A 15,079-nucleotide genomic window follows, 5' to 3' on the forward strand; every position below is an offset into this window, starting at 1 on the left:
GTTGTAAACGAGCAAATCGTATTTAAACAAACATTCGTCGCGGAAGTTAAAAAACGATGTCATTTGGCGGCTTTCATGGTTGCCACGAAGCATCCAAACGTATTTGGGGTATTTTATTTTGAGTATCATTAACAACGTGATAGTTTCGATGTTGAAAGAACCACGGTCTACATAGTCGCCCAAAAACAAAAACTTATTATCTTGCGATACATCGTTGGTTATTTCTAGTAAGTGGAGTAAGTCGTAAAACTGACCATGCAAGTCGCCGACTATCACCAAGGGTTCTTCGATAAAAAGCAAGTTTGGCTCTTTTTCGATTATATCGCCGAACAACCGAATTATGTTGATTAAAAGAGAACGTTCAAGGCTCTGTCCGTAATAAAATATTTTTTTTACGACGTTTTCATCTGGAGGGTATTCGAACCCAAACAGAAAAATTTTTTCAGACGTGTTGGACTAAATATAATATATACGGAGCTTGCTGAATGCACTTACAAGGTATTTACGACTGAGTTTTTCTTCATCAGTCAAATTTCTGACAAAGCACGGCTCCCATTGATTTTCAATCATAAATGGTGCATTATTGTCGCCATGTGCATTGATTAGCAAAGCAAAGTGGTAGTATCATGAATGAACATCTTTTACATGCTAACAATATACGTTAGTATACGGGCAAACTAAGTTTTTAATTCTTTTTTTCTTGTTCACATCTTTGATCGTCTTTACTTGTTAAACATTGTTTGTTATCCATATCACTGCCGTGAACAGGCGTTGAACGCGATTTTCGTTTATTTATTTTGGTTATGTCTTTATATTTTTTACTTTTTTCTTTTTCATTGTGTAAATTTTTTTTACGCAACTTGTTGATAAATTTTTTTCGTTTCAAGTTGTATTCCAATAAAGTGCTAGACGCAACGACTTCTACTGTTTCTTTATCATCTGTTTTCTTGTCCACATTGTCTTGAATCTTTGGCTTTTCGTGAACAATAGACCGATTTCGTTGGATGTAACAACTGCTGCCCGTGCCTCGATAGCTTTTCAGGCCAACGTTGTCATACATTATGCTAAATAAAGGAAGTTAAAAATTTTAATTTATAAAATGGTTTAAATAATACTTTTGCCGTCTTATGTTCTGCTTTACTACATGCAAACCTGCATATTATGCTTTCACTGCTGTTATAAAAAAGTCAATGCATGCAATAACTACATACTTTTTCGATTAAACTAGATGTACAATTATTTTCTACAACCAACAGAACCGCAATACCTAGAGCCTTTTGAGGCAATGAATTATAATAATGCGAATTATACGGAAGCGTGGACTCAGGATGTGCCACAAAATTCTTCTACCATAAAAAACACTTCAAATTTTACACAGAAAAACGATCCACAAATAAATATTCTCCCGACCGTAAAAGAAGATAACTTAAACGTCTTAAACGCAAATAACGGCGAAAGCTATGAGGAAGAAGTATTGCAGCCTTACTCTTGTAAATCAGTCGCTTTAGCTGCGGCAAAAATAGTTTCAGAAACGTTTCCAGGGGCATATCACATACCACTCGACCAAATTCCAGATGTCAACTCTGAACATTTGTGTGTCATACTTGCTATACTTTTATCGTTGAATAAACCTCGAGGGAGGCCAAGACTGGTGCGAAATAAATAGTTAATGTAAACTTCGTATATACATTGCGAGCGTCGCTCGATATTAAATATATAGTGTACTCGTAGCTTACGCTTTCAAATCACGACATTGAATTCTTGACAATAATCTACTATTTGATTCGAGTAATACAATATTTTAAGATGTGTATTACTGAAATCATTATCGCTGTCATATTGTAAAGCTATGCAAACTGAGATATCATTAATCGTAAGAAATTTATTACAAACTAACTTATTGTTCACGTAAAATAGAATGAAAAATTTGTTTTCAGTAGTTAAATTTGTATGCTCCTTACAGTTCTTTTGAAGGCTGAACGTTATTTCAAGAAAAGTTGAAAGTCTATTATCTTTGGATGAATTTAATTTCTTGGACACTGATATATCTAAACTAGGTAATCGTGACATTAATTCATTCAGATTAACGCCATAACTCGATAAAATTTCGTCCAATCTAGAATTTTTACAGTTAACCAAGTCTGTGACAGTCGAAATTCCAAGTTTGTTAAGTTCTACTATAAGTGGTTTATTTTCAGAATTAGTGAATACACTGTTTAACGCAATTTTACGACTGTCTGCTAAAATATTCGTTCTAGTGTTAACTTTTTGATACAATCTGATTATTTCAAATGTAAAGTTATCATCTTCTAGTAACGGTGCATACTGAAAAGCGAAATGCAACAAGGTAAGCAACGTTTCTCGAAACTCAGAAAACAACTCGCTGAATTTGCTCAAGTTTGGATTGTCAATGCTCATTGTGGAAATGATCAGTACGATTAAATTGAAACTGCTAACATCAGCGTTTATATTGATAGCCGACACATAGTTTATATCACTGGATTTATCTTCAATGACGTAATGATAAAGCGCAGTAACGGTTTTTGAAAATTTAGTCTTATTTTCTATCAAATTCAAGCGTTCTAAAGTTTTAAGTGCTGAAGCTCTGATTGATGAACATGAAGCTAAACATACCAAAAAACTAACCAAATCGTTATCGTTTTTGGTAAGAGCTTCGAATGCTTCAAAATATGTCCAGAGATATGTATTTTTAATAATAAAACTGCCTTTATTTGTAGGAGTGATAAACTCAAATTCACCATCACTATTTATCAAACCATTCGCGAGTAAGGTTTCAAGACTGGTTTCTAATTTATCAGAAAGAAATTCAGAAATTTTCAAATCTTCGGGAGACTCTAGTCCATATTTGTTTGGGTTATTTTCTAATGAGTAAAGCAAGAAAGTAGTTTCGAACTTTTCAATTATATCACCTATGGACGCAACGCGAGATTGCACAACCACAAAAAGTGTCCAAATATCGATGTCTTGTAAAAGCATGCTGAATAACGGCGTCGATATGTGAGTTGCTTCTTCAAACAAATACTTAATCTCGTCCGAAGTGAAAAAATAAAACTTCTGATTATACTTGGCGGTAGATAGTATTTGAGTCAATTTGTAATGTGCGTCTCGTCTAGACTCAATACTTCTTTCGTCGATTTCTAAAAAGAATAATACAAAGTCAGATTTAGCAAGTAGCCGGTAGTCGTTAACATCAAAAATGATGTTGATACTGTGTTCTTCAAGTTCAGATGCTTGACTCATCATGTTGATTTTGCAGTCTCTAATCAAGCACGTTTTATATAAACCGAATAAATAAACAAGAAGTTCTTGTAAAAACACTGCAGAAGAGTATGATTCACAAACAACCAGAAACTTGTCAGCTTTTGAAAACTCTTCCATAATGGTCTGAAAGTTATGTGCAAAACTAGCAAACAAGCTCGTTACAGAATGTCTCGATGTATAATAAACTTTTACATGTTGGTTCATTTGATAGTAGTCAGTTGGAATTAACTGAAGGTTATTGTCAGTAGTGTCTAACCAGTTTCCCAATACCGAGATTGCGGTGGTATTGAACCCTAGAAGTGCAATTCTAAATATGAAACCTTCTTTTTGTAAATTCCTTAAATGAAAAACGCAAAGTTCATACTGAATATCTTTTTGTAGCGGTTCGATTGCTGTGAACAAAAAGTGAGACGTCTTTTCTGCTAAATCGATAAAAAAATCAGTTAGTAGATTTGCACATAGCATTTTATACGAAAGGAACACAATGTGTTTGTTTATGAATAAAGCCATAAATTCTTCTCTTTGCGTCTGTGAATACATTACTTGTAAACCAAACGTTTCAATGAAAATTTCAACGGTTTTTTCGAAATAATTTTTGCAACTGTCGACATCCGCGCAGACAACGACTATTAAAGGCGCATTTGATTTTACCATCGCTTGGACAGTCGACAATTTAATTACTAAATTCATGTATTCCATGGAAGGAGCCAGAATCACAAAGTTTTCTGAATTATTTAGACAAATCTCAAAAGTTTTAGACTCCAAATTGTTAAGATTAATAGTTCTTCGTTTGAAAATGAGTTTCAAGTAACGATAAGCGCTGGCAAACTGTTTTAAGTTGAGATCGTTTTTGGAATCTAAGCATTCTATCGGTAGACCGTCACACTGAGGGAAAAATATATCTTTTATGTTTATCAGCTGTCTAAACTCCGGAAGTAAATATTGATCTGAAATCACGTGGCAAATGTAAAAGTCGTCTGAAAAATCAGTTAATTTTAGAAACTGATAGTGCTGTTTATGTCTATTTAATTCGTGGGTTTTAATAACAATGTGTTTCATCGAGAGAATACGTTCTTCTTCGGAATCACTTATTAATATATAATAGCTATATGACGATAAGTTTCGCAAATCTACTTCTAAAAACAAATCAAATTTGATAACTATGTAGTAAGCATCATATGGATAAACAGCCACATTAACGTGTAGCTTTGGCATTATTATCCATGCAATACTAACTTCTTTTTGCAACTGATTAGAGTAAGGGAAATAAGACTCGATTTTTGCTATTGCATCCTCCTGGAAGCTCATAGTGGAAAAATCCAAGTTGGTGTTATCCAATATTGCCAAATCATTCTGACTGAAGTTATTGAACTGCCGAATCGTATTCATGCAAGACCACTGCTGATTTTTCAGCTCGAGATACAGTTCGTTTGCAAGAACAAATAGATTATATTTGCCATTTTTTAAGCAAATCTGTTTTAAAGCAATACATAGACGAATGGTAATGTTGACCACGTTTTGCGTATCAGAGCGGAGCGATGCACAGGGAATCTGCTTTTGAGAAAAATAAAACTGAATAATTACCCAAATTCGCGTTAGAGCATTAGGTACCTTCATCTCTACTAGGAAAGGGATTGGGATATCATTTTTAACACTCTTGATGAACTCGATTTCGTCATGGTGAATTTGTTCTGATTCGTATGCAGGGGAAGAAATTAGCTTCCAAAGTAGCCATGTTTGTGTTAGATTTTCCTCAGCCAATCCGTAAAGATAAAATATAGTTTTGGGCGAAAAGTAGTATTTTGCTGAGATGCCACCCAGAAATTTTGAGGATAGCGCACCAGTCTCGCTTGAATATGTTATGCAACCGAACTTCACCAGTTCAAAACACACGTTAACAGATCGGTCTTTTAGATAATCGTTTACCATATTCGAAACTAAGTTTTTGTATGCATCTCCAGTAGGAAGAGGTTGTACGGCGAAAATTTTTTTTCCAACGTCATAATGCTCTGGAAACTCTAGTAGACACTGATAATAATAAGTGCATTTCAAGAAACTGATTAATTCTGATAAATTGTTTATAGTTTCTAAGTGAATATGAGCGTTAACTATTGTTGTCATCAATGCGTCAAACTTAGATAATATGTCATTCTGCCTCAGTAATAAACTAACTAACTTATACAAGTACTTCTTAGAAGCTAAGACGACTCCGTTTCCCGTTTTATCAAAAGGCGGTCTGCCAGCTCTTCCAAGCATTTGGAGTATGTCGAGGTCGTCTAATTCAACAATTTTTTTTTGGTCTGAATTGTAGTACTCCAAACCCTTAATGATAACAGTGTGAGCGGGCAAATTAACTCCCCAAGCTAAAGTACTTGTACAACAAATTAGTTTGATGTGGCCTTGAAAGAACATTGATTCGATGAGATCACGATCGTTTCTCGACAAACCTGCGTGGTGAAATGCAATAGCGTATTTAACCAACACTTTCAATGTGTTGTCTTCGAAATTGGCGCTTTTTTCGGCTAGAAACTCACTGAAAGGATTGTTCTCAATCTTTCCATTAAAAAAATCTAAGATTCTTCCTGATTTAACTAAGTTCTCATATAACGCGCTTGCACTTTCAGATGTACTAGCGCGGCTGTGCGTAAAAACAATTATCTGCTTTCTAGTTTTGACGTATGTTAGTACTGTGTTCAGAAACAGATCGAATTCATCCTTATCGTCATTGTAACAAATAAGTTTTTTGTTTAATGGAACCGGTCTGAAATTGTCGCCAAACACAAAAAGGCCTGGTCGAATATTAATGGAGTCGTTTAATTTTTGTTCACTAATACCAAGGAAATTCGAAACAATGTCGTAGTTTTTCAGCGTAGCAGACAAACCAATAAGTCGTACGGGCTTCTTTTGAAAAATGAACTTAGTAATAATACTTTCTAAGACTGGCCCTCTGGGACTATGTAGTAAATGAAGTTCGTCGAAAATTATTAATTGAATTAAGGCCATGGACATTCTTTCGTTAGAGTTGTGCATCATAATATCGAACTTTTCTGGTGTGCAAACCAAAAGTTGATAATTATGTAAACTAGACTCTGCCACTGAAAAATCCCCAGTCATCTCACAGACGTTTAAATTGATGGCACCTTTAGAGCTTTCGAACAGAATGTCAAACAAATTTTGGAAATATCTGATCTGTTCAGCAACCAAGGCTTTCATTGGAGAGATATATATTATTTTAAACTGATCAGTGTCAAGTATTTTATCAGCTTCATTGTAATGCTTAGAAATTACTTGAAGTATTGCTAGCAAAGCAATTAAAGTTTTTCCAGAACCCGTAGGGGCACAGATTAAGCTATTCAAGCTAGTTTTGAATATGGTGTCGAAAACTGTCGATTGAACTAAGTTTAGATATTTAATGCTGCGTTTCTCGAAATATACATGTGCAAAGCTAGGCAACACATCAAACACGTTTAGGGCTTTGATCAAACTCTTCTGCTTATCGTTTGTATTTTCAGAAACAGGAATGCATATTTCGACATAAGATTCGTAATCTTTGCGAACGCAGTTGCTTGGCAAAACTATATTTTTGCTCTCTGCATAGTGAACTTCCTTATGCTGAATTTCTAATTTTGAATCTTCTGGTGTAGCGTTAACTGGCTCTATTGAGTTTATAAATTCTTGGATGACGCCTTGAAAAGGTTCTAAAATAAGAGGAAAAGCCGTTTCAGTATCTAGATTTTTTAACCTAGAGACTAAATACCGGCATAATATTATATTTTGTTGTTTTTCATTGATCAGCTTAATGATCAGTTCGTTTTCATCGTCTGAAAGAAGCCATAACAGCTCTCTAAAAATAGCTTCATCAGTTTCTAGCAAAAGTTTCTCTAAGAGAGACTCAAATAGTTTGATGTGTTCTTCTTTGGAAACAATTGGTTTGCCACGATTTTGCGCAACCTTGTTTCTGAATTCTTCCAAAATAGTGTTGACAGACGAGTCGCCGATTTCAGGGTATAAACTGATTTCCGTATCACAATTTTCTGGTTCAAACTGTGCGTCAACCAGCCTATCGTCTAACGGATTCGTGTCAGAATAATCAGACTCAGTGGCAGTATCGTTTTCTGACGGGCTATCAGAATACTCTAGCGCAATGGCTTCATTGTTTTCAATTGTTTTATTAACTACAACAACTTCGGATAATTCTCGAACTTTGTTTAGTAGTTCTCTGCTATATTCAGAATTTTTAGCGTCCGAAATTGAGTTGTTTAGGCTTTCAATCTCTTCATTCGACATCAAGCGACAAAGAGCAACTTAAATTTTTTATTTAATATTATTTATTTTAATCCGTGATTTTGGTTTCAAACCAACATGTCTGTGAAGATCCACGAACAAAAAAATGTTCTATAAATGCTTGGTTAAATTTTTACTATATGGCATTTATTTAATTGAGGCAGAAGAGACCACTTTTTCAGCTACCAATGGTCTGGTAAGAAAATAAAATCGTAAATTTTAGAATTTTAAAACTTGGTTGACCAGTAACCAAAACCCTATTGACAAAACTTCTGAGATTTTAAATAACTCTGGCGTCCACGTCACTAAGTTTCAAACTAGCATTGCGTCTGAACAGTTAGAAAAAAGAACAGCAACGATTGCAAACAGCAGAGTCGGCTCTGCTTTGCAATATTGCAAAATCGCAGTTGACACGTGTGCGTTAGGTTATTATAGACAAGGTAATTATTGCTACGCACGGGATTTTGCTGCAAGCAATTGCAAAACAAAGTTATCGATAGACGAACGATGTTCGTCAGCAACTTATCCATGTAAAGAATTGTTGTGTTCAAACGGATACTCCCCTATTTATGAGCTCGTTTGCCCGCAACGTTGGGTAAATCGAAACGGGCTATGCATTCCACCAGACAGTTACGAAGGTCATTGTAACAACGTGTATGAACTAAAAAAAGCTTCCCTCGCAGACCGTCAACTCTTTAGTTTTTTGTGCAATGCACCGTATGACTGCAGTTTAAGTGAATCGCTCGAAACGAGATGTCCAGAAGGATATAAACACGACAAATACAAGTTGATTTGTTCCACTGACACACAGGTCGACACTAACTGTAAAAGTGTGCATAGCATTATTGAACCTATCGACGCGTACAGGTTCGAAATAGATTGCGATACGAGATTTAATTTTATCGACAAAGGTGATGAAGGTGTGAATTATAAAACGTGCGCTAAGAACTTCGAAAACATAGGAGCTAATATATGCAAATATGTAGGAAACGAAAAACTGCCTGAAGACTGTCCCGAGCTTTATGCTCCTCTTAAGTTGACGGAAGACTCAGCAAAACTTCTAGAAACTATCTGCAAATATGAATTTTCTCATGCCTATGTCGGTTCTAGAACAATTGACGGCAAACTTTTGTTGGATCAGTTAAAATCCGATAATTTGGGATTTAATAAATTGACGGCAGGTAAAAATAATAATATTTATAATAATAAAAAGCAAAACATTCCCAACAAGCTTAATAATCAGCATACAACTGAGTAGTACCTTGTGTCTGATTTATTAAATGTAACTTTATTGGTACAGAGCATGGTTTTGTAATTATTAATGTCTTTTCTCCACGTTTTGAAGTCTCTGAAATTTCCAAAACGACTCGATGACTGGAAACTCGGCATCCAAATTTCAACTTTAGTTTTGACCACGGGATGGATTTGCTGTAGTTCTAAGCTGAACATAACGTATTTTCACGGACATGCTAGGTGGATAGTGTCGTCCGCCACTTCCATTCTCAATACTAGTTTGGCTACGACTATGCACAATGCAATCTTTCAGATTCTCGGTTTGTCTATGGCGTGTCTTGTGGTAGTCTCCATAGTACGTCTTTGTTTGACTGGAAAGCAACTCGATGATCATTCCTGGAAGCCTCGACTGGCGATTTACATTTTAGTTTCTTTGTCTGGGTTGTTTTACAACGCTTTTGCGGCTTACTCGGAAACCTTGCTTCCACTAACTCGAAGTGCTATTTCTTACACTCCTTTGATTCTTGGTGGGTCTTTATTTTCGGCCGATTCCATAAAAAGCATTATAACCAGATTTATTTGTCTTTTTATCGGACTGATTGCGTCGCTTATTGTTTCCAGACTGATTTTTCCGGTTCGTTACACTGTTGACTGCGTCAACAACTTAAGCGACATCCTTAACAATTTGAGCAACACAATTGAACCTTTGCTGCTAATACAAGCCGGCATACTAGAAATAGACGAAGACATCAGCCACAAAGTCCGACTGACAAAACAGGGCCTCGAAATGAAAGAGAGAAAACTGTTAAACTACGAACTGTGGGAAAACAACAAGGCTCGAATTTGGACCAATTTGCAAGACGCGGGAAAGACCATTAACATCCAGCTTCAGCAACTTAAATTTATCATTTACGAGTTTCCAATCCGTTCTTCGTCCAAGATCGATTTGAAAATTTATCATGAAGCGCTTAAAACCATACGGATCATGTATTATCAACTATGCAGTACTTATTTTTCTATCGAAAATTATATGTCTCAACAATCAAAAGACTCGACTTTTTTATTGCTGAAAACCAAAACTACGTCCAATCTGTATAAAAAAATAAATAAAAAAAAAAGAAGCATATCGTCTTCTTCAAAAAAATACAACTCGATTTCTGAAATAGTTATCAATTTTGTAGACAATTTGGTCACGAGTCTGAATTCGTGCAACGTGTCTCTAAAACTTTTGCAAGTATCAAGTATCAACGAAAAGAGTCTACTGCAAGCCGTATCGTATTTGGCGAAGTTTCACTCAATGCGAGAAGAATCTCAACGCCTGTACGTTTTGCTCGTTAACAATAATATTTCGAACCTCTATACGTCCAAAAACAGCATCGACTCTCAACACGACATCATGCAAAAACTTTGCTCGCTTACATTCAAGCAGTACGATCAAATGAAACCAAACGAAAAACAATATTTTTGGGAATCATTCTGGCTGGGTTTGAAACGTCTCGCAATTGCTGACGTGCATTTCATGAATTTACTTGCTTCTACAAAGGCTGTCACATACTATATTAAACAACTCATAATATCGAAAGCGCGTACAAACGACTCTACCTAGTAATTCGTGACTAACACCGACTTTCGCTGTTTATAACAATTCTCGGACACCCAAAAATTGGAGCTTCTTCGCCTGAATACCAGTTTGGGATTTTCGTGATTTTTGACTCGTGTGTGAGCGTCAGAATTCCCACTCCCACCGAACCAAACGACTTCACACTCGTGATGTAATACCAACTCCCCACTTCAAATGCAGTTGTTGGGTTCAGCACATTGCTATTAAGTCGTATGCCGAGCAATCCACAAGTGGATTCGTCATTCGCTAGATATAAACTGTACTCTTTCAAATATGTCGAAATAGGCTCTTTGTACTGGTGTACAACCAACACCCTGATATTAAACAACTGATTTTTTTCAGATTTAATATTTATCTTCGAGATAAGCGTGACGTCGCAGCATACTTTTTTGATATAAGCTGCAAATATTCCCAGTGGATCTGTCATTGTCCGAGATTCCTGTTCATTTATATTTTCTTTGCAGAGATATTCCTCTAGAACGGCATTGTAATGCATCTTCGCCAATTTTCTGACCTTTTCATCATTTTCGGTGTTTTTATTTGAAAAAAACATAAAGCGTTAAAAACCATCCCAATAGATTTTGCTTATCTACTGAGAAGAAAATTTTTAGTTAATTTAAATATTTAAAAATTAACAAATAATTGTCAGTATGGATCTGCCTAGATACAACCGTCGAAATCAACTTTGTTAATGCTTTTCGTGCAAGCTGTAAGAATACAAGCTCGAAAATGTTTAAAATCCACGCTTGGAAGCGTGATCTATTATCATCATTAACTTTTATATAATTCTTTCATAACGAATCAATATGCAAAACGCATCTAATAATAAGACTGTACTCTTGTTCACAAAACAATATTTTTATTTTTTTAAGCTTTGGAAAACAGAAATTTGTCTCATGCAGGTTTTCCTAATTTATTCTCATTAAGTTCGAATTTTGTAAAATGAATTTCATGTCTTTAGTTTTATTTGTTTAATATTTTTAAATATTCGCATATTGTTAAATAAAAATAATCTATATTGTTTTCCCTATAAATAAAAATATACCTACTTTATCGTGTATATTAAAAAACAGATAAAGGCATGTCCAGGAACGAATCATCCGGGTACGACCGAATAATTACAGTTTTTTCGCCGGAAGGTAAACTTTTTCAAATAGGTAGGTAATTTGGTCTTATATTATTTTAGAGTATGTATTTCGGGCAATTGAAAACACAAACATCACTTCAATTGCGTTGCAAGGCACCGATTGTGCTGTGATTATTTCACAAAAAACATTTGGAGTTGACGAAGCTACACAAGTAAGTTTGATCACGTATTACAGCTGTTTAGAGCAAGTTGATTCGAACTGACTCGATTTCGAGATTTAAGTCCTTTTCAAAAAACATAGGAGGAGTTTTGGTTGGGCGTCAAGCAGATTGCAATAATATTTTTTTGCGTTCTGTTGATTATTCATGTGATTTTTTGATGAAGAATGGATATGAAATTCCGGCAAACGTACTTGCAGAAAAAATTGCAAATGCCAATCAGGTTTACACGCAATATGCATACATGAGGTTACAAGCTTGCAGTAAGTAAAAAAATGAAATAATTTTAGGTGGAATATTAGTAACATACAACTTTGATCTTGGAACCCCAGAGATATACAAGTTTGATCCTGCTGGTATTTGCACTCAAAACAAAGCAGCTTTCATTACACCTAAAGAATCTATCGCGACAAACGCGCTGGAAAAAGCCTTGGAAAGCGGCATTCCCAAATCTCTGGACGAAACTATGATCAAAGCTATTAGGGCAATGACAGAAATTGTTGGAGCTCAATTAAACACAAATGAAATCGAAATCGGCGTAGTCACAAAAGACCACCCCACTTTCAAAATTTTGTCTATTTCAGAAGTCGAAAATTATTTTATAAAGACATTTGAAAATGAAAATTATTAAATCTAATTATTTAAAATACATTACAATTTACACAAATGACGGAAACAAGTCAAACAGGCGCATTAGCTTCTAAAATAGAGTACAAAAAATTAACAACAACTGCGGCTAATGCGAGTCGTATTTCTGCGTTGTGTGATTTGACCATTTCATCGACTTTCGTTGATAAAATCGTTACTGTGAATGGATGGGTGCAGTCAGCTCGCAAACAAGGACAAGGGCTTGTTTTTGTTAACTTAAACGACGGAACAACTCCAAAAAATTTGCAAATAGTGATAGATACTAGCGACTTGAGCGAGGAACTAGCGAAAGACGTGAAGAAATTGACGTTTTCTTCCTCTATATCCGTCACAGGACTTGTTAAAAAGCATATGAGATATGAAGGATTGGTCGAAATGTTTGTAAACGGAGATTCAAAGTACCGAATCATTATTTACAACATCATATCATCATCTTCTTATCCGTTGCAGAAGAACGTTATTTCTGACGAAAAACTTCGTTCTTTTCAACACTTACGTCCTAGAGTCAAGAAGTTTCAGTCGGTCATGCGTATTAGAGACAGACTTTCTCACGCCACACACCAGTTTTTTTCACAACGAGGCTTTTACTACATCCACACTCCTTTGATCACTGGAGCAGACTGCGAAGGAGCTGGAGAAATGTTTCAAGTGACCACTTTGTTGCCCGAATCTGGAGAAATCTCTAAAATCCCGCAAACAAAGGACCAGAAAATCGACTATTCCAAAGATTTTTTCTCGAAACCTGTGTCTCTCACAGTGTCTGGTCAGTTAGCACTTGAAAATTTTTGCTTATCCATGGGAGACGTTTACACGTTCGGTCCTACGTTTAGAGCTGAAATTTCGCATACTTCACGCCACTTAGCCGAGTTTTGGATGATTGAACCTGAAATGGCTTTCGTAGAGCTAGATGGACTTATAGAAGTAGCCAGTGCTTATCTCAAGTTCTGTGTTAACGAAGTCATTAAACACTGCCACGACGACATTCAACTACTTGAAGAAAACGGCTCTGAAAATCTAGCTGCGTTCCTTAACCAGACCGCTCAAGAAGACTTCGTGCGTCTGTCTTACACTGAGGCTATCCAAATCTTGAAAGCCATTGAAAATCCTAATTTCAAGGTTTCGCCTGAGTGGGGTGATGACCTTGGAAGCGAACACGAGCGTTATCTGACAGAAGTACATTTCAAAAAACCAGTGATTGTCTATAACTATCCATACAAGCTCAAGGCTTTCTACATGAAACTTAACCAGGGTGAACAAAAAGGTAAAGAAACTGTCCGAGCAATGGACATTTTAGTTCCGGGTATCGGTGAAATTATAGGAGGATCGCAGCGTGAAGAAACTATCGAACAGCTGACCAAGCAGTGCAATGACAAAAATCTGCCCATCGAGTCTTTACAGTGGTATTTCGATTTGCGAAGATACGGCTCAATCCCCCATTCAGGTTTTGGGCTCGGTTTCGAACGGCTGATTATGCTGTGCACAGGTATTCGAAACATCCGCGACGTCATTCCTTTCCCCAGGTATGTTGGACATGCTGAACACTAAATTTACGCTTTTTATGCACTTATCTTTTAATATATATTTTATAACGCTGATTGTATTTTTCGCCCAGCCACAGCAAAAATTTTTTCTTTAAATATATTAAATTTTTGCTAAATTTTTTCAATTAGGGTTTAGAGAACTCCAACATTGTATACGTAAAATGGCAAAATCCAAAAGGGCAAAACCAGTTCTTCTTAGTATTACAAAGTCCAACAACACTCCAGAGAAAAAACTCAACCAAATTGAAATCATTCGCAAAAATTTCAATGTTTTCACTTACAATTACTTATTTGTCTTTGAGAATTACAAAACTTACACCCTGCAACAAATTCGTGAAGCGATTAAACCAGGCATAATTTTTAACGGCAAAAACCGGCTCTTGCAAGTAGCCCTCGGAGTAAATGTTGAGACTAGCTACAAGCCCAACTTATACAAACTGGGTGCAAACGCTGTAAATAAAACGTCACTCTTGATTACCAACAAAACATTAGAAGAGCTCACAGCCATTTTCAGCGAGCACCACGACGAAAACATTTACGCCGTGCCAGGTCATGTGTCGAACTACGACATCACCGTCACTGAACAGCAGTTCGAAGCAGCCAACTTTGCTTCTTCGCTGTATTCCTATTTCAAGAATTTAGAGATGCCGGTAAAACTGTACGAAGCAAAGTTATCTTTATTAGGAGACTTAGAGGTGTGCAAGAAGGGCGACGTTTTGTCTATCAGACAATGCAAATTGCTAAAGGCGCTTCAGATCGCCATAGGAAGTCAGCGGATAGTGTTGAAAGGCTATTACAGCGCTAATAAAAAAGATTGCGTGATCGAGGAATCAGTCATATTTGCCAAATCTTCGTCGCAGTCTTCAATTCCAGATTTGCTTAAAACATGAAGTAAAGAGGTTAAAAAAAGCTTTGTTCAAGCTCTTCCAGATATGTGTTTCTATCGACAGTGCGACAACCTTGGTAGTCATTTTTGTCGCTAACCTTTATTGGAGGCAAATCTTTGCACAACGAGTTGGTGAACGTTCTGTATCCGCATATTTCATTCGCAATAACGAGCAAATTGAGTTTATACTTTTGCTTAAAAAATTCAATCGCGGCAATCTCTGAATAACTTATGCAGTGAGGAAACACGAGAAGCACAAAATCTTCGCCTGCATGGACA

The 15,079-nt window shown here is 36.1% G+C and overlaps 1 protein-coding gene across 1 annotated transcript; it reads left to right on the forward strand.

Annotated features, from left to right (window-relative positions):
- Positions 1 to 12,670: 12,670 nt before the first annotated feature.
- Positions 12,671 to 13,973, forward strand: LOC142598146 (asparagine--tRNA ligase-like). Its single transcript, XM_075735103.1, has one exon. It carries the CDS (start codon positions 12,725 to 12,727, stop codon positions 13,916 to 13,918), a length of 1,194 nt encoding a protein of 397 aa, XP_075591218.1. The 5' UTR covers positions 12,671 to 12,724; the 3' UTR covers positions 13,919 to 13,973.
- The last annotated feature ends 1,106 nt before the right edge of the window (positions 13,974 to 15,079 follow it).

The sequence above is a fragment of the Dermatophagoides farinae genome, unplaced genomic scaffold (genome assembly GCF_024713945.1).
Source record: "Dermatophagoides farinae isolate YC_2012a unplaced genomic scaffold, ASM2471394v1 contig9, whole genome shotgun sequence".
Taxonomy (NCBI): domain Eukaryota; kingdom Metazoa; phylum Arthropoda; class Arachnida; order Sarcoptiformes; family Pyroglyphidae; genus Dermatophagoides; species Dermatophagoides farinae.

Coding starts and splice junctions, on each gene's coding strand:
- LOC142598146 (XM_075735103.1), top strand. CDS start 12,725: ATGAGATATGAAGGATTGGTCGAAATGTTTGTAAACGGAGATTCAAAG.